This window comes from Bufo gargarizans, chromosome 6 (assembly GCF_014858855.1).
Source record: "Bufo gargarizans isolate SCDJY-AF-19 chromosome 6, ASM1485885v1, whole genome shotgun sequence".
Taxonomy (NCBI): domain Eukaryota; kingdom Metazoa; phylum Chordata; class Amphibia; order Anura; family Bufonidae; genus Bufo; species Bufo gargarizans.
This window is the reverse complement of record NC_058085.1, coordinates 337,874,006-337,894,561: the sequence shown is the minus strand read 5'-3', so window position 1 is coordinate 337,894,561 and position 20,556 is coordinate 337,874,006. Positions and strand designations below refer to the sequence as shown.

Sequence of the window (20,556 nt, the reverse complement as noted above, 5' to 3'; positions counted from 1 at the left end):
CTCTCTCTCTAATTTTTGACCTTCTTACAACGGGGTGAGGTGCACTGGGAATACAAAGGACCTGTAGAAAATAGCTGGACATGTCATTTGTGACTCACTCTTTTAATTCACCGTGCTAATCAACTGAACTGCCACATTCTCCCAAGGTAATTGTATCTTTATAATTGTTGAAAGGAGGAGGCAATACAGAGCGGATAGTCTGGGGTTTGTCCTTTCTTAACATAATGAGAAACTGTGCCGTCAGTATTTGTTACTGTAGGAACCTCGAAAAATAAAGAGGACCTTATTCTCCCTCTATTTACTGAGCACTTCAGATTTAAGTACTTTATAAAGCGCCTGGTTATCACACCGCTCTCCCCTTTCATTATCTGGAGGCCTTGTTGCCCTATGGTACATCTCATACTGAGAAGGTTAAATGTTACTGTGGCTGAGAACACAATATACTGTGATAGGAACCAGATGCTCACACATACAACATCCCTCCCCTATTTGAAAGCACCGCGTCATTTTCCTCGCTCTGAAAATTCAGAGGTCATAGCCCCATCACAAAAAATATTATTAGCGGCAAACAGGGATTCATTGGGTTTGCAACGAAGCCGCATTTCGTTGTATGCAAAGCAATAGGCTTGTACGATAGCTGGGGTCAATAATACGAGAACTTACCGGTATAAACAAATCTTCCAGGGGCGCCTTTACAGAATTGCTTGGATTTGTAGGAAAGTGTGACTTCGACAACGCCAGGAATGTGTCTGGGTGGGGTCTGGACTCTGATGGCATGGGGTGTGATCAGCTAATAGGGAACAAGGAGAGAAAAAAATCTTAAAGACCAATGCCCATCTGAATTTAATGTACAATTATGCAGAATTTTTCATCTATGTACCTAATACTCTATATTAGGGGTTGTCTGACTTATTTAAGGGAGTTTCCAAGAGTTCGATGTTGATGACCTATCCTCAAGATTGGTCAGATGGGTGGGGGTCTGACTCCCAGAGTCGATCAGCTGTTTGAAGAAGCCACAGTGCTTCTATTCATGCTTTTGGCCTCATCCTAGGCCAATGACATCACGTTCATTGGTCACATAGCCTAGGTGCAGCTCAATACCAAACACAGCCTGCAAAATCAAGCATGTCTACAAGATAATGTACGGCACTGTGCTTGGTAAACTCTGAGGAGGCCGAAGCCTTCTTCAAGCAGCTGATTGGCGGGAGTGCCGGAAGTCAGACCAGCACCGATCTGATATTGATGACCTATGCTGAGGGTAGGTCATCAACACTGAACTCCCTGAGAACCCCTTTAAAAACGTCCCCAATGGCACTAAACATTGCTCCGGGCCTCCCTAATGATGTCCCGTATACTCCGCAGGGGCATAGCTATAGGGGGTGCAGAGGTAGCAGTGGCTACCGGGCCCAGGAGTCTGAGGGGCCCAAAGACCCTTGTGCCACATAATAAGACACTGGTATTATAGAAAGTGTATGCAAGTTACACCTCTGGCTGGACAGAAAGGGTTAGGTTAAGAATTTGTATGGAGGAGGGGGGGTGCAGTTTCAATTTTTGCCTCATGCAGCACGAAGGTTTGAGAGAAGGGGGGCCCAAGCTAAACTCTTGCACCAGGGCCCATGAGCCTTTAGCTACGCCCCTGATACTCCGTATACACCACTGCAGCCGATCACCAGCCAATACGGCACAATGAGATCAGTAGCTGCATCGTCACATTGGGTATAGAATTATGTCACTGCTGCAGACGTGTAAATAGTGCCCAGAGGTGAGGACCGTAGCACTCGTGCTGGAAACGGCCGGAGATTAACTTGTGAGTACAGAATCTTTTTTATTTAAGCACATTTAATGGTGTTGGAAAAATTTATTTTAAAAAGTCAGACAGCCCCTTTAAGATAATGCAACAGAATATGGTATATAAGGATGGGTTGTTTAACTAATTACCAGTACAGCTTTGCTACATTCATTTCTACTTTATCTACATAATCATAAAATAAACTCACAATTGAATATAGACCAAACCATGCAAAGGGAGAAAGAAAAAAAAAAGAAAAAAAGTCTGCAAGTTATCCCTGAATTGGGTTTGCAGGAAAGGCCACAGGGCATGATTCATATGAAAATTGCCTCCATATGGCAACACCAATGCCTGCTCCTAGTACTTTTTAAGACTAATTGGTCAATTGTGTTCAAAGGTCTGTTGTAGCATTCCACTAGGGGGCCCAGACGTGCCTCGGTTGTGTGTCCAAGCTTTCCCACCACTTGCGAATTCATGGATAAAAAGACAGTTTGAAATAAAGCCTCTTGATACCACTTGTCAATTGACTATTGACTTCTCGTTGGTGGAAACATGCTGCAGTTCAAAAGCCTGCTGATTCCTATGTCTTACCTCGCTCCACACCAGCATAGTTCCAAATACCACTTGTAAACCATCAAAGAAATTATCTCCAATAATGATGACGGTAGCTCCACCAGTGGTCCAGCCTTCACTTGGACTGATCGCTTTTATGCATGGCGTGGCTGCTTGTACAGCGCAAGGGGTGGGTTGTAAAGAGGTGGGGAGAGAGAGAGAGTAGAGAGGGAAACATTAGTTTGGCTTATTTCCTGTAGAACGTACCTCAATGCCAAATGACAAATCATGTTCCAGTGAAGAAAAATGCAAAAAAATAAAATGAAAAAAATAACAAAAACAAAGGCATGATTTTTTTGTTGCGCCTAGCATCCATAAAATAAAGAAAAGAGCAGTCATACATCAGCATGGAAATGTATTTAAAGGAAACTGTTACATGTTTTATAAAGCAAAGGCCAAGTAGATTGCCAGTGAGTAAGAAAAATGGCTTAATACGGCAAATTACGTGTCAAAGCAAATATGGCTATTACAAATGATTAAGCGCCGCGTGCATGTGGCATGTCGATTTATCTGCTTTACTGTACAGATCTAAGCACAGTCAATCACAGGCTCGTTGAATGAAATGGAACAGCAAATGTTCAGAATTCTGATTCTTTACAAGCAGCTAATTGGGTTGGGTGTTGTGTGTGTTTTTTTTTTCTTTTTCCCCATCAGCGATCTTTGCCTTTGGTTCAAATCAAAACTTAATTTTCCTCTGTCACTCTATAATTACGACTTTTCAGTTTTCATGCACAAAAGGCAAAAAAAAAAAAAAGAAATCAAAAGCTCTATATTAATACTTCTGTCAAAGGTACACATTTTACATCTAATATTGTTTGTCGACACGAATCCCTGGGCCATTGACTTGACCTCTCTTTGTCTCTAGAGTCTTCACATTTGCATGAGTTATTACAATGCTCTGGTGGGGTAAAGCAGGAAAAGCTGCACTAGTCACTCCAGGCTCACAGCAGCCAGTAAAACTGTGGCTGAGGCTGGGGCTGAAGGCTGCTCAGCCTCTGTGAGAATGGCTTTGTTCTTCACTTTGATCAGCCTTTCTTTTACACGGTGTTGACAGACCTTATTTTACCGGCTTTGATGGTCTTTTGTATGCTGACTTTCATGCAAAGGAGCAGATCCTAAGATATACACTTTCCCTATTACAAGTAAATTCCGTTTCCTCGATATCTCACCTGCAGGGGTTGGTTTGACAGTACTGTATTATTGATTGTCCTCCAGACAATATAAATGCTCTTTTTGTTGTCGTTCCTATACTGGAGAGCACCAAGCGTGCTGACATCTACTTAGCATGCTGCAATGGATGCTCTGTCTAGGTTATACGAATGTGATGACTTGGGGTATGGGTCTAGGCTTGAGGACATTGAGTTAGCTTGAAATTAAATCTACTTCTACCAGAATCTACTTCTTTTTTTTTTCATTCTAAGGCTTTTGACATTTTTACAAGAGTTACTCGATAGCTTTGTATAATAGCTCCTCGAGCCAAGTAACAAGGCCCAGGTGTCTTAAAGCAAACACGTGGAAGGAGCCGAACGTTGTTTGGTACAAGGGTGGAACTTTGGTCCTTCATCATAATGAGCACAACGGTTAATCACCACTAGCTATTGTTGTTTAGGGCGCCCTCGACATGCCACCTTCCTTTTGTTTGCCTTGACGTTAGACCAATGGAGGTTATATTTGCTTATTCTACGTGCATATCCCTCTGCAACAGAGGAACAGAGCACACACTGAGAACCTGCCCTTAACTAGCACTGTTGACTTCATGCTAATAAGTTCATACAAATTTTCATTTCTGAGGCTTCCGAATGACATTTGCTTTTCTTAATTGCATGGAGAGCATTTGAAAAGGATCAGATCTCTAAAGACTGACAAGTCTCCTCGCAGGGAGTGACCTTCATCAGCACAGCCAATTATGGCAAATAATTCTCCCCCAATTTTTTTTTTACAGTAAACAAATTTACTTTGGAAGCAAAAAAAAAAAAGGAGGGGAAAAAACTGAAATCTATCGTAGGCACAAGAGGTTTCTATCTGGCAGCTGGGACTCACTGAAAACACAGATTGTCTAGGAAGTTCTAGTGCCTGTGAGTGGGAAAAGAAACAGAAGCTGGCTCGGGATATTCCGATAGCCGTCCTCCTCCTGCTTGTATTTGCATACATTTCAATGCACATATAGAGGAGGAACATGTGTTCTATGGGAACCATAGCAAAATGAATTACACAGACAGTGTTGGAGATCTAATGATATACGTGCACAATACACTCAAACAGAGGAGTAGGGGGAAGAAGAAGAAAAAAAAAGCAAAGCGATATCCCAGTACTCTGTGTTGGGGTGTTGAAAGCTCAACCCACACACATGGAGCTCTGCAGCACAGCCTGATCCTATCTTATCTCAACCTCTCCAAAAATCCTAAAGCACCTAACCATTACCAGTGTGTTTTTGCTAATTAATAAGGGAGTATCTTTGATATCCAGTAGGTGTCGCCTAGTCATTTGATGTTCATTAATTACCTACCAGAAGTAGATCTCTCATATTTTATTCATGCCGAAGGCCAATTTCCTAAAAAATTTCACGACGTTAATATTCGCCGGAATTTTTTTTAAAGATGTTTTTTGCCAATTCTGGCGTAGACTTCTATTTCAGTGTTTTCTAGAGGTTTTTTTTCTGTTTTACGATCGGATCAAGTATTTTATTAGTCAACATCTTCATTATAGCAGTTCTGATTAATCAGCCAAGTCTCTTGAGTAATATCACAGAATTTGTCACCTTTTTCTGAATTCACAATATTGAGACACTCAAACAGGCCTAATCTTGCCTCATGAAGACTCCTTTGTTCTGCCTGCTAAAATGTCTTGTAATTGTGCTTAGGATGTCCAGATGGCTGGCTGATACTCCAGCTGATAGGATTATACCTTTTACCTCTCTTAGGGCCATCTGTTCTCTTTAACTCACTAAAACCCTGCAGCCTGGATTCAGTTGTCATTATTGCATAAACCTAACTGCATTACAAGTACTTGGCATGCAAATCAGTTCTGTGCTGCAGGCCTGGTGGTGCTGTGATAGAAGTTGCTTAAGGTTCATACTATTAGTACGTGATTTCTGCAAAAATTGACAAGAAAGGAAAAAAAAAATACCATTGTGAAAGATGACATTTTCCTATAGTTTAATTTTAAATTTTTTTTATTAATTTTTTTCTGTGTGTGTTTGCTTCATTCTCACCACTGTAATCATTTGCCATGCTTTGCGAGGACAGAAGATATTTCATGGCAGACGTCCATTGGAACAGCAGGGGGAATTAGTTTACTTGGAAATGGTCTTGGTTGAGTGTATATAGGCTGCTGGTGAACATTAGATTATTGGATAATGAGGTGTTAGCAGGGGGACGATTTATGCAGGTGCATATTATTATTATTATTAATATATTGAGCATGCTTTTATATTAGCAACCATGCTGATTTCATAGTAAAACTTTTCTTCCAAATTATTTTTAAACGCTCTGTCGATTGCCTACACCCTCACTTACAATGGACATTTCATTTTTAATTCTGTTGCTTGTTGAATTGCTAAATTTATTTTATTATTTTTATTTCATTTTTATTCATTGAATTGTTCATTTTATTAAATTTTTTATATTTTTTTAAAATTTGTTTGGTCTTGATTTTAAAACTTGTGTGCGTTGCACGTTTTCCTTATTCTGCCCAAAGAGTCTCTGAGATTCGACAAATTGTTTGGTTGCCAAACAACAGACATGACAATAAATTCTCTTTATTTTACAAAACCCAAATCAATTTCTGCTTACAGTCAGATAGTTTTTCTACAGCTTTCAAAAATAAATACTTGTGTTTTGCTAACATCATAATAGCTCATTAGAGAGGAGGAAGAGCTTGGACTTCTACCAAAACCTAGCACCACAGGGCTGAGCTTGCTAACTTGAACCTATAATGTTGCCAGTTCTGTCTCCCTGGGGAAGAAGACGACTAGGAGAGAGGATCCAACCTTCTTAATTGTGAACCTCATTAGTGCTGGTTGCTAGGCAAAACATACACCTATCTTCAGTACATATGAAAGGGATAAACAATACGTCATACGCTATAATGACTCTTGGGCTCAGGGCAACCTCTAATTATTATATTTTGTTCTCTTTTACCTTAGTCATTATTGCAGAAAAACAAATTAGTTTATTTTTGAGCAGAGCAGCAGATTGTAAATTGTGATCTTATTCTGATATCTAAATCCTCATGCTACACTTAACAATTGAAGCCATTTCATCTTGGCTGCTGTATGCAAATCTTCCCTTTGTATTGCTTTTCGTCCATGTAATATGCCATGTACTATGCAGTTTAGCCAATATATATATAAGCATAGCTATGTTTATGTGTGTTATTCTCATGCATCAGTTTATTTAACATGCACAAGTTCATTTTGCATCAGATTTCTGCAGTTCCCATCTGCAGGACCCAATCACAGGAAGTTGACCTCATAGTAAATTCCTTCGAGATTTGGTCATATGTTTCCAAAAGCATTTACAAATGCTCACATGAACTTAGGAATGTACCTCATGTCCGCGACCAGCAACGAAAATAATACCAAATGAAATCAAACTGCAAAAAAAGCTGAAGCCAAACCATGAAGAAAAAAAATGCTTGAAAAATAAAAGATTTGAGGCAAATGGTAAAAAAACTGGCTGTAAATTATTTGAGCTGAAAGGAAAATGGATTAAAAATGATTGTTAGAAAAATCTTTTATTTTTTTTTCTTTGGTCGGATCTTGACTGGGCTAAAAATGATGATATTTCCGTCTTTCTGTTGATCAATGAATTGAGGTGGAAAAACAGATGCAACGTTGTGTAGTCAAAATAAAGTTTGATGTATAAAAAAAAAAGCATTGCAAAGGAAAAAAAGGACATGTAAATGAATGCCTACCATTTTCCAGATAAGAAGGAGCCGTACCTTCTGAGGGGTCAAGGCGGCGGGCCCGCCTTCCATGTTTAGAATTGTTGTGGACAAACATGTTGTCTGAGACGGCCAATACGTGGCCATCCACATTGACTGTTGTTGATACAACGACCTGAAAAATAAAGAAAAAAGACAGCATTCTGTTAAGAAAACAACTCGTAAAACAGACATTATGACTTCATATGACTAATTTACTGTGTATAGGAAGTACTTGGCATAAATCATTAATACCAATTTCTATGGCCAGGACTATGTTGATGGTAATAAAGAAGTATCATTTACAATGTTCCATACTCAAGTTATTACACATCTAAAAACTTTTTGACTAGCTTTACTTTATGGTATGAGATTAGTTTGCACATACTAAAAAGTAAATTCCACCCATCCTGGCTGGTATGAGGCTTCTGTTCATCCCATCACCCTTGTCTCTGGGTTCCCTTCTCAATAGAATGGAAGGACCAAAAGAAAGGGGTGCTATAGACCTTGGAAAGGAAGAGGGCCCAGTCCTGGTTCTTCTCAGATCTCCAGATCAACTGCAGTGTTAGTAAGCAAGAAGTTAATAAGTTGACCCAATGGTCATGGAAATGGGGTGGTAAGGGACACCATCCCCAAGCCATTCTGTCCTTTGGTGCAAACAACAAGGTTTAGTTTAATCTTTGCTATCTCCCAAAAAGAAAGCATCTTGTGCCAGAATGTGCAGTTGGTGGAATGAGCTAGCACCAGAATAGAGATCTCCTTTTATTCTTTCCATGGTATCCCTACCATTATGTACACCAGTGTTCCACCACCAGGGAGCCACATGAGACTCTTAGACCCCCCTTTATGCAGTAGACAAAGACTCATACAAATTCCCCTGCCAATGAACATTGATAACTTATTACATATACTATATGATAAAACCTGCACACAATGCTAAAGTGAATGATATTGCTCTATAGTCAGATGTTCTTTATGAGGTTCTTGTCAGAAGAATTTTTGGAAAACCCCTTCTTATGCATGAGTTAAAAAATGCTTGTTACAAATCAAAACATTTTACCCATCAAAAATGTATCTGAAACTGTTCTATTAGACTCAAGACATCTGTCAATTCTATGATTACATTTACCAGGCAATAATGATGTTTTTGCATATGAAAAGCTTGAATGGAAAATGAATAGCGAAAGTGTTTTCATCCCATGAAAAGTATCCATTCTTAAGTTCATTTGGATGGTGATTGACCCTGGTATGTCAACGGAATTTCCTTCTTTATATTAGACTGAAAGAGTTCTATTCTTGCAGCTCAGGTTCAGAGTGCGGCCATAGAAGAAATGATGGATAGGGCCCTCTTATACTCCAGCTGCTTCACAGCCGAAGAACTTAAGGCAGGAGCGTACTTACACATCACAACCTTGTTAACCAATAACACCTAGACCGGCTTCATGTAACAATATATCCTGGAAATGGCTCTATGGCTGGGATCAGACTAGGCAGGGAATTACATATCTTTAAGGTCTGCAGATGGCTCCACATGTTGACATAATTCCAGAATGGTCTTTGGGGTCTCAGATAACAACAAGTGCAGGTTAATATGAGAACTCTGGAATGATTACAATAGTTCATGTTTCAGGTTGTCTAAATTAAAGCTTCACAGCCAAGTCATAATAACAGTGGATGTTTAAAATTAGATGGCAACCTAGATCTTACTGGAATATTGCTAGAGATATCCTACAAGTGTATGTTTCTGCTCAGTTAAGACATGACTGTTGCTCTTGGCATGGAAAATATGATGCATTATTATTTTAAAAGGCTAAAAAAACTTTCATGTGTAAAGCTACAACTTCCTTAATGTCTTTCAACACCCACTGATGCTGAGGGTACCGAGGAAGCAAATCTTTGGCAGATTACATTGGCATGTTATTGGCAAATAATATATTATTCTATGTATGATCCTATAGAAAATAGAATATTTATCCTCCATCCTTTTTAGATCTAGAATATGGAATATAGTCAATGTGCTCTCATCTCAAGTGCAAGTTACAAGCTGGTGCAAATGTGTGATTGGCCGTTATATCACGGGGCATTACTTTCACCTATGTGTGAAGTAAATATACTGTAGTCCAGATTGTGTGAAGTTCCTTTCATTATTAGGTTTCAGGGGCAGAGTGGAAACTTAAAGTAGTCCTGGAAAAACTCTAAAAATGACCCCATCTTGTAGGCCGGTCTATATGGACAGAAGGTAGGTCAATACAAGGAAGCAGGGATAACAGGGGTAGGTGGGGGGCCACCAATACCATAGTGCAGCTCAAAATACTACAGCCTTGACTGCAGTATTCAACTGTATCATTGTCCTAAGGGTGGTGATACAGTTGAATTCAGGAGGGCACCTGATAGCATCAGATCATTATGTACCTGGCTGGAGGCCATGAGGAAGGTTCAGGAGGCATTATACTACCAGGACATTTCACTGTAGGGTCTATGGCCAGTCTGCCCCTGATGGGCTTAATTTATCATATGTTTTTATCACCAATGTAGAAATACTGTCATTAAAGATTCCCTAATCTGGGAGAAACATAAGATACAAAGAGACATATGGACTAGTGAGTGTTCCATATGTAGTGAGGAACAAAGAAAGTACATTGGTTCATAGTGTTTGCTATCATATACTGCACATAATGAGCTAGTAGCGTGTGGTACAATGTATATCTCATGTACAATGCACAAATACTAACTAAAACCTCCTCATGTACATATACTGTGATGTAATATTGAGGTCCGAATTCAGTATATATACCTTGAGACAAATCCCTAGCATCAGAAGTAGAAGATGAGCAGAAATAACCAATTGCAAGACTCCACTAATCAAAAACGAATGCAGTATTTCACATTGATGATCGGTTCTGTGCTTCCTTAAAGGAGTCATTCCTTATTGGAAAGACATGGCTGCTTTCTTCCAAAAATAGTAAGACATCTGTCCATGGGTTGTGTTTGGTATCACAGCTCAGCTCCACTGAAGTAGATAGGGATGAGTTGCAATACCACACACAGCCTGTGGACAGATGTGGCAGTCGTTTTTGGAAGAAAATGGCATATTTTTTTTCTCTAACTGTTCAATAATCTAGAAGGTCAAATAATCCACCTCCAATGAGGTCCAGGTGGAGCTAGGATTAAAGGAATTATGCTGTTATAATTGTTGATAGCTTGAATGTTGCTTATGACCAGCATAGCTACACAAGGTGAAGACATGCCCTTGCAAAATGGGTTGCTTTATCAGGCAAATTGGTAAATTACATGTATCCCTTCCTATTTTGGTGAGTGAGGAATTTATCGGGAAGAAGAACCTAATTAAAAGGAAAAAAAAAAAAAGCCAAACGTTGTAAGTCAAGCTGAAGCTTTGAGAGAGGTCAGGAGAGTCTGCACGGAGTTGCTATAGCGAATTACATGCTGTACAAAATACAGGATGCCTGCTTTCCATACTAAAGTGTGCGGCGCATTTCAGTCCTCCTCCACTCCGCTCTGTATGAAACACACGGGCAGGAAAAAAATAAGGCAGGGAGAAAACATGACTGTCCTTGCTGTGTCAATTTATATATAGGTCAGTCGCCAAGGGAAAATAACAGTTCAGTGGAAAAAAAAAAAGACGTTTGTTCTATATTAACTCTAAGGGTTGGTACCTTGGTAGTACAAACTCACAGACACTAAATATAGGTTTCTGATGCCTAATGCTATGTTGTCATGCAATTGGAAATGAAGGCAAGAAAAATGAGCTGGAAGGATCCAGCATTGTCATTTGGTCACCAGTGGTCCCAGCGTTGACCACCGAATCATCTTTTGAGTGATGTTTTTTGCAGTTATCAGGAAGACAAAGAGGAGACTTTTAGTCATCCCAGGCTTGACCTTCTGCTCGGCTGCCATGGATCAATATTACCAATGGCACTTGAAGCTGAGAACCATGAGAAATGGAGGCTCACTGAAGTGATGTGAAGAATAGTTGTTTTTTTTTCATAAAATTTTAACTGTAAGATATATGAATACAATAAAACCTAAGACATAAAACAGATGTCTCCATATAATAAATGTGATTTACAGAAGTAACTCCTATGAGTAAACACTATTTTTCTGTGTTCTGGCTGGTATTTTCCAGGGGTGACTTTTAATAAATTGTATTTGGTGTCAAAATTATGGTAAGCCTATGGCATATCTCCGACATGTAATTTTCTACCTATATGGGTCTACCAAACATTAATACTTGTGTTCTGGCTTTGAGATGGGTATATGTAAATTCAAAATGGAACCCATTTCCTGGTGCTTCTCAGCTACTCTCTGGAAGGGCAATTCAATATCTCGGTTCCAAGCTCCATATCAAGAATATGCTCATAACGATACAGTTATACCAAAAACAAGATCATAGAGGTATCTATAATGCATTTTTGGAGTGAATTCCAACGGTAACCTCAGATTATAGTAATATCACCCATAAGAACTGAAAGATGGATATATTGTTGATAACACAGAAGGAGTCTGGTTCCACTTCACAGTTCTATCACGCTGTCCTTTGTGTACTGTCAATAGACTTTTCGGCCTTTTAGGTTCAACTTCCATGCTAAATGGCTTTTGAGTAGTGCTAAATTAGAACTGAAGAGGCTAATCTTCCTAAATGATCTCTGAGAAGAATATACAGGTGCCTTGCTTGAGTAGACCCTCTGTTTTTTTGTGTTCCTCACCAAGGGCACTTGAAGCAAACCTGATCATTAAAACACCACAGCCCATATCCATAACTCAACGTGGCTTGTGAAATTCCTAGAAAGTGATATAATCCCAGTGCGTTTCTTGTAAAAATGTACATTGTCTGACCCTAGATACATACAACACAAGAACACTGAATAGTGAATAAATAGGGGAAGGAGCACGATTAACTACTATTGCTTTAATAGGCCATACACTTTAGCTGTAGGCCAAAAACTCTCACACATGAATGCTATCTCATACATGTGCATGCTCAGGTTGATTAAGCAAGCATGTGTTCTGAATGGGATAAAGGATATTAACCTCTGCCAAACAACTCTGTTGGCAGCCTTCCTCCCTGACAACAAAAGTATAAGGCATGTTGAAATCCAGCATCAGCTATCGTGGTAGAGCTGGGACATGACCATACACATTTAATGGTTGGTCGGTCCTATCACATTTAGTGGGTCCTACCAAGATTAAACTAATCTGTATAATTAGGTTCGTAGAGCTGAAGTCCTAGGTTCTGATCCAACCAAGGAGAACATTTGCATGGTGTGTGTATGTTCTCCCTGTGTACGTGTGGGTTTCCTCCAGGTATTCCAGTTTCCTAACACAATTTAAAGACATACTGATAGGGACCATCCATTCTGCCATCATGGTTACATTCAACAGGAAAGTTGTCATAGAGCCTCAATGCCTGACTGTCTCCATCAGAGTACCTGGAATCGTCGCATGTCTCTTGGATTCCCTGCATTCTTCAGGCAGTTCTGATTACACTTGAGGAAAAACTTTAGGAAGAATCTAAAGAAAGAAAGAAAGAAATAGAGAAGAAAGCATTTAATATGCTGTAAATATAAGACTGTGAAACACAAATTAGATTTGACTGTTTATGAAATTCAGATGGTGGATTCAATGAGACAACCCTCAACCCTCAACCCTCAACCAACTGTAAGTTTTCAAACATTATGTCTCGTTCTATTTCTTTGACATGGCTTTGTCTCATTGTAATGTAAAGGGTCTGACTTTCTTTATTTGTGTCCAAAGGCTGTGTCTGCAATTGCAGCTCACCACATTCCAGTGAATGGAGATGTACTGTAGTCTCAGAAACAGCCAATGGACAGTGGGGCTGTTTTTGGAAAAATAAATATCAGGCCATTTTTCTCATTCTGGACAATAATTTTAAAGGGTTTTTCCAAAATTTTAGATATTGATGACCTCTCCCCAAGATAGGTCATCAATATCAGATTGTCGGGGGTCCGACTCCTGGCCCCTTTGCTGATCAGCTGTTTGAAGAGCGACTAGCCCTTGTGACCTTCATGTTCATCGGTCACATGGCCTAGTCCCAGCTCAGTCCAATTCAATTCTGAAATACCAATCATAGCTGCTATCCAATGGACGGTGCTGTGCTTGGTAAGCTGCCAGGAGGCCGCGGCACTCACCAGAGCGCTGCTGCCTCTTCAAACAGCTGATTGACGGGGGTTCCAGATGTCAGACCCCCACCTATCTGATACTGATGACCTATCCTGAGGATAGGTCATCGATATCTAAACCTTGCAAGGCATCAATGAAGTTGTCAGGGCCCAGCGACAATACCATGAGCATACATGTTCATAAAAATACAACTTTGTATCTTTATTTTTACCCTAGAAAGTAGTTATTAATTATTAATAGGGGGCTGCAGATTGCGGGCTACAAAAACAGGTTAATTAAAATGCACAAATTAAGAATAACACTGAATTATTACCATAATATTTTTGGCATTCATTGCTTTCAAATGTATATTTCAATCTTGTATATTCATAATTTCTACGGCAATATATTACAAAGCAAACTTCTGCTCATCTGCCCTAACAATGGCACAAAAACACCCATATGCCATCAGCGTACAGTTAGTCACTTGATATTCCACCCAGCAATTTCTCCTAACTACTACCCTGCAATTACACAGCGCACGTTCTGTTGCGAGGTAAATTAGGCACACCTGCGGCCAGACTTCATTTGAACTGCATCAGAAAAAGGACCTAACAAGGTGAGAACGTGCCTCAAAGTTATAGTCCTGTCAAGCAATTAGGTTTTCACTTCTGGGACATCCGCACAGTGCAATTATGCCACACATTACAACCTGGCTAATCTGCTGAACAAATGTCATGTCTCAGAGAAGCTAGTAAAAGCGGTTCATCTGCAAATGTGTCTGCTCTTAAGCCCCTGCCTTATGCATGGAACAAGCCACCGCGCCTATCTGATTAAATCATGTTACCAGCTCTTAGAAGGAAAAAAAAAATCTGCAAGCATTTTAAACCACTTATAAGTGACATGAACCTCTCTATACATTAGGCCTGCGGCCATCATTCACCCTTTTATAATCGGTTTATACACCTTTCACTAGCTATTGTGAAGATCCACTTTTCTCATAAACAGTTCCATGATCTTCTGTAATTAGAGAAAGTCATTAGGGATGCAAATGAACCTTTAGCGATCCTGGTTTCACTGCTCGATTCACAACATGGCCTAGACATTACTAGATATTACTTTGGTCTGGGCATTACTAAATATTACTTGAGGTTAGGCATTAGTAAATAAAGTTTGGGCCTAGGCATTAATAGATATTACTTATACCTATGAATTGCTATATACAGTATTCATTGGGCTAAATATTATTTCAGAGTGGGCATTTCTAGCTAATACAACAAAAAGGCAGTCGTGTAATGTTGTTCGAATGGGTCAAAAGTAGATCATAAAGGTAATGCATGGAATGTCCCGAAGCTTGGACTTGCCTATAATGTCTGTAAATGTAAAAATACAGCATCAGAGATACTCCATTGCTGGATTTTTACATTTAAAGACACTACTAAATAACACTTGAGCCTAGACAACACTAAATACAATTTGTGCATAGGTATTACTAGATATTCCTTGGTCCGAGGTATTGATAGATACTAATTAGACCTGGGAAGTATTACAAATTAATTAGTCCTAAGCATTACTAGATACTAGTTAGCCCTAGGCATCACTAGACACTACTTAGGCCTAGGCAATTGTAGATATTCCTTTGGCCTTGGTATTACTAGATATTACCTAGGCCTAGATGTTTTGACATATTATTTAGGCCTAGTCATTACTAGATACTGCTTAGGCCTAGGCATTGCTAGATACTACTTAAGCCTAGTCATTACTAGATACTGCTTAGGCCTAGGCTTTACTAGATACTACTTAGGCCTAGGCTGTACTAGATACTACTTAAGCCTAGGCATTACTGGATACTACATAGGCCTCGGTATCACTAAGTATTATTTGGGCCTAAGCAGTAATATATATTACTTGGATCTAGGCATTACTAGATATTACTTGTGCTTAGATATACCCAGATATCACTTGTGCCTAGCTATTACTAGATATTACTTGTACCTAGGCATTACTGGATATTAGTTGTACCTAGACATTACAAGATAACACTTGGGTCTCAGCATTATATTATGGGTATTACTTGGACTTAGAAATAATAAAAGTGTATTAGCCAGGGAGCACAAATTGGCGTGTTCACTCAGATAACAATTGCACACATGGAAGGCATTTTCAAAAAAATTCCATATTCAGGTACAACAAATGAATCATCGCGCACTGCTACAACCCTTATAATGGTACCTTGAAGTTCAGATGGACCATTATACTATTCTAAGAGCCTATATTTTATCAATTTGCAACTGGTATCTACCTAAAAGACTCAGGCCCACCACGTCAGCCAAACATCCAGAGAAAACCTTACTACCCTACTGGCAGACTACACTTATCAGACTACACTCATTGGTATTACTAGATGCTACATAGGCCTAGGTGTTATTACATATTATTTAGGACTTAGGCATCTAATGTAAGCTGTCCGTACACATTAGAGGAATGTTGGTTAAACCCCCTGATTTTGGTCGGACTAGCCAACTATCTGATGTGTATAGAGGCCTCCCAATTTCCCCCCAACATCTGGAGAAGTTGGGACACACCCATACAGATGTTGAGAAAGTAGAATCAGGATATTGGATTTCAACATGTCCAAACTTTTTGTTCTCAGGTGAGATAATCCACCACCAGACCTAGCTTATCTCTTCCCATTCTGAACACATGGACAATTGGACGAACCAAGAGTGGACGTGTATGGGAAGGTGGGGGTCAGGAGAGATATCTGTCGTCTAAATGAGCATTTGGCCAAAATCTATATAGGGACACATGCTTGTGCCTAACCAAGGTTTGGTGTTGCCACTTGCATCTGTGCATACCCTATGGCACCAGGTGCTCATATCAGTCCATTGTCATATGACGTATCTGTTCATGGGGCCTATGTTCTTTATTAATTTGCTCTCATGTAATGTATTCAGATCTGTAATATGCCAGTGCGCTATTTTATTTAATCACAATGAGACCCTCTGGCAATGGAATAGTTAATTGTAAAACCTGCTTAATACATGGTTATTCATTGAGTGGTAATTCCATTGTTAGAGCATGAGACAGGAGTCGAACAGATTCACTCTTTCAAGTCAAATGGTAATTCTCATCCTTTGCTCTATTACCCTTTAATTGGCTTTTTCTTAGAAAATATCTGACAACCGCCTTTACATATCTCTTTCCCAGACCCTGGAACACAAAGGATTTAATGCTCTTGTTATGAGCAGCGGAGGTGGGAAAAAAAATCTCGTGTCAGAAAATCTTTGGCTCTAACACCAATAAAGTCTGTATTAGTCCTAAACATGGATTTGTTACTCAATTGAGGCGAAGGCGATACAAATTCCAGCCTGTCATTAGTGCATTATGCGTAATTGCGTACAGTATGTTTGCTGTGGCATCTGTTGGCCTATTATCACAATGACCATTATGTACACTAATTCCCTGACCCTTCTATATTTCCCTAAAGAGTCATAATCTTTCACAGTAGGTAGAATAAATCAGGCTTGAAATACGGCTTTTATTTGTTGCGTGTCTAGGCCTCCACGGAAGCAAATGTGAGCATGAAAGAAGGCGCTTAATTAGTGAACTATACAAACTCACTACGACTGTATGCATCTATATGTATGTGTCTGTATCTATGTGTGTATCCGTCTCTTTAAGTATGTACATAGCTGTGTCTCACTATCAGTGTGAGTATGTACTGGTGTCTCTTTATGTGTGTGTGTATGTATCTGAATCTAGGTGTGTGTGTGTGTGTATGTATGTCTCTAGGTGTTTGTGTATATATGTGTTGGCGTCTCTTTATGTGTTTGTACAGTATGTGTGTGTATATATGTATGTTTCTGTGTCTCTATGCGTGTGTAAGCCCCCCCCCCCCCCTTTGGAGGAACAGTCCCTACTTTTGACCCAAGTCCCTCTAATCCTCTTTGCTCTTTAAATGTCCCTCTTTTTGATTCATAATATTGATCCAGAAAGTTTGGGAGGTATGTATCTGTATCGGTGTATGTGGTACGCATGTATCTGTGTCTCTTTATATAGGCCCATATTGAAAAAACATTATCAGTATTTACAAATATAGATATTAGTTGGTTATTTAAAAAAATAAACAGAGCGTTCACACCTTCATCTCTTACTTTTCCATCCATTTCAGTTTTTTCACCATCTGAGCTTTAAAATATTCATTCCCAGCTTCATACCACTAAACACCTTGGTGCAGCGCAGAGCTAACCTCACCTAACCTATTACAGACAGCGGGCCTTTGTTTACATTCAGAAATTGGTCCCCTTAACAGACTGTATGAAGCATGTAATTGATGGAGAAGCAGATGCCACTAATAATAAAATGGCAAGTTGGGGCATGTGTCTTTTAATTCCCTCGGAGGACGCACCTCTGCCTCGGAGCCATGTTTATGAAAAGGAGTGAGCGCTGCATTTAATAAACAATAAATGGATCTGGTACCAGAAGCTGCTGCATTTGGTTTTAATAAGAACATTGTAGCAAATAATGGGAATCTTGTCAGTAAGGTCTGTATTGGCGTCTAGCTGACTGAAAGCAGTCTATATGATATGGGTCCTGAAGCAAGAGCCTCTGCAGCTGAGACACACTGGAGAAGGGGCCCTCAGCTCAGGATGACCCCTCTTGCCAATTTCTGGTGCAAAGGACTCCTCAGTCTCAGGAAGTTATTCAACCCCTTCCTAACTAAGCAATTTTCAAATTTTATTTTTTCATTTTCATTTTTTACTCCCTGCCTTCTCAGAGCCATCACTTTTTTATTTTTGGTGCAAAGGACTCCTCAGTCTCAGGAAGTTATTCAACCCCTTCCTAACTAAGCAATTTTCAAAATGTTTTATTTTTTTCATTTTCATTTTTTACTCCCTGCCTTCACTTTTTTATTTTTACATTCACTTAGATGTAGGAAGGCTTGTTTTTTGCAAGTTTCTAATAGCACCATTTAATTATGCATAGAATGTAGCAGAAAGCAAATTCCAAATGAGAGAAAAAAACACAACAACAATGAGTTTAAGGTTTCATTTTTATGGTGTTCTCTATGTGGTGAAACTGACCTGTTACCGTCTTTCTTTGTTGTGTTTTAATACTTAAAAAAACTTTGGGAAAAATGTATTTTTTCTTTACATTGCCGTGTTCTGACCCCAATAACTTTCTCATATTTACATCTACGGAGTTGTCCGAGGGCTCAGAAACCCAGCGGCGATGCCACCTGCTCAGTTTTTGAGGAGCCCTGACTTCTGCCATACGTGGAAGGGATCAAAGGGGTTTTCTGGGAGTAGAGTATTAATGACCTCAGAAGAGGTTATCAATATCTGATCGGTGGAGGTCTGACTCCCGGCAGCCTCATCGATCAGCTGTTTGAGGAGGCCAAGGCGAGCTGGTGAATGTGTGCTCCTATGAAATAGGAGAACCTCTGACTCCAGGGCCCATATAGGACCATACACCTATAAGAAATCCATGCACATACAGACGTGGACAAAATTGTTGGTACCCTTTGGTCAATGAAAGAAAAAGTCACAATGGTCACAGAAATAACTTTAATCTGACAAAAGTAATAATAAATTAAAATTCTATAAATGTTAACCAATGAAAGTCAGACATTGTTTTTCAACCATGCTTCAACAGAATTATGTAAAAAAATAAACTCATGAAACAGGCATGGACAAAAATGATGGTACCCCTAACTTAATATTTTGTTGCGCAACCTTTTGAGGCAATCACTGCAATCAAACGCTTCCTGTAACTGTCAATGAGACATCTGCACCTCTCAGCAGGTATTTTGGCCCACTCCTCATGAGCAAACTGCTCCAGTTGTGTCCGGTTTGAAGGGTGCCTTTTCCAGACTGCATGTTTCAGCTCCTTCCAAAGATGCTCAATAGGATTGAGGTCAGGGCTCATAGAAGGCCACTTTAGAATAGTCCAATTTTTTCCTCTTAGCCATTCTTGGGTGTTTTTAGCGGTGTGTTTTGGGTCATTGTCCTGTTGCAAGACCCATGACCTGCGACTGAGACCAAGCTTTCTGACACTGGCTAGTACATTTCTCTCTAGAATTCCTTGATAGTCTTGAGATTTCATTGTACCCTGCACAGATTCAAGACACCCTGTGCCAGACGCAGCAAAGCAGCCCCAGAACATAACAGAGCCTCCTCCATGTTTCACAGTAGGGACAGTGTTCTTTTCTTGATATGCTTCATTTTTTCGTCTGTGAACATACAGCTGATGTGCCTTGGCAAAAACTTTGATTTTTGTCTCATCTGTCCACAGGACATTCTCCCTGAAGCTTTGTGGCTTGTCAACATGTAGTTTGGCATATTCCAGTCTTGCTTTTTTATGATTCGTTTTCAACAATGGTGTCCTCCTTGGTCGTCTCCCATGTAGTCCACTTTGGCTCAAACAACGACGGATGGTGCGATCTGACACTGATGTTCCTTGAGCATGAAGTTCACCTTGAATCTCTTTAGAAGTCTTTCTAGGCTCTTTTGTTACCATTCGGATTATCCGTCTCTTAGATTTGTCATCAATTTTCCTCCTGCGGCCACGTCCAGGGAGGTTGGCTACAGTCCCATGGATCTTAAACTTATGAATAATATGTGCAACTGTACTCACAGGAACATCTAGTTGCTTGGAGATGGTCTTATAGCCTTTACCTTTAACATGCTTGTCTATAATTTTCTTTCTGATCTCTTGAGACAGCTCTTTCCTTTGCTTCCTCTGGTCCATGTCGAGTGTGGTACACACCATATCACCAAACAACACAGTGATTACCTGGAGCCATATATATAGGCCCAATGGCTGATTACAAGGTTGTAGACACCTGTGATGCTAATTAGTGGACACACCTTGAATTAACATGTCCCTTTGGTCACATTATGTTCTGTGTTTTCTAGGGGTACCATCATTTTTGTCCATGCCTGTTTCATGAGTTTATTTTTTTACATAATTCTGTTGAAGCATGGTTGAAAAACAATGTCTGACTTTCATTGGTTAACATTTATAGAATTTTAATTTATTATTACTTTTGTCAGATTAAAGTTATTTCTGTGACCATTGTGACTTTTTCT

At 39.6% G+C, this 20,556-nt stretch overlaps 1 protein-coding gene across 16 annotated transcripts in view; it reads right to left on the bottom strand.

The window, feature by feature from the left end:
• The window catches only part of EBF3 (EBF transcription factor 3), a 142,574-nt gene that overhangs the window by 38,918 nt on the left and 83,100 nt on the right, over positions 1-20,556 (bottom strand). For 12 of the 16 annotated variants that reach the window (XM_044296667.1, XM_044296661.1, XM_044296659.1 and 9 more), the window contains exons 7-10: positions 12,772-12,853; positions 7,316-7,460; positions 2,381-2,511; positions 664-790 (exon numbers count right to left, since the gene is read on the bottom strand). In XM_044296667.1, coding sequence (XP_044152602.1) covers positions 664-790; positions 2,381-2,511; positions 7,316-7,460; positions 12,772-12,853 — 485 coding nt within the window. The remainder of the gene's footprint in view (positions 1-663; positions 791-2,380; positions 2,512-7,315; positions 7,461-12,771; positions 12,854-20,556) is intronic. The other 4 variants (XM_044296663.1, XM_044296671.1, XM_044296666.1 and 1 more) reach the window with 1 other exon arrangement.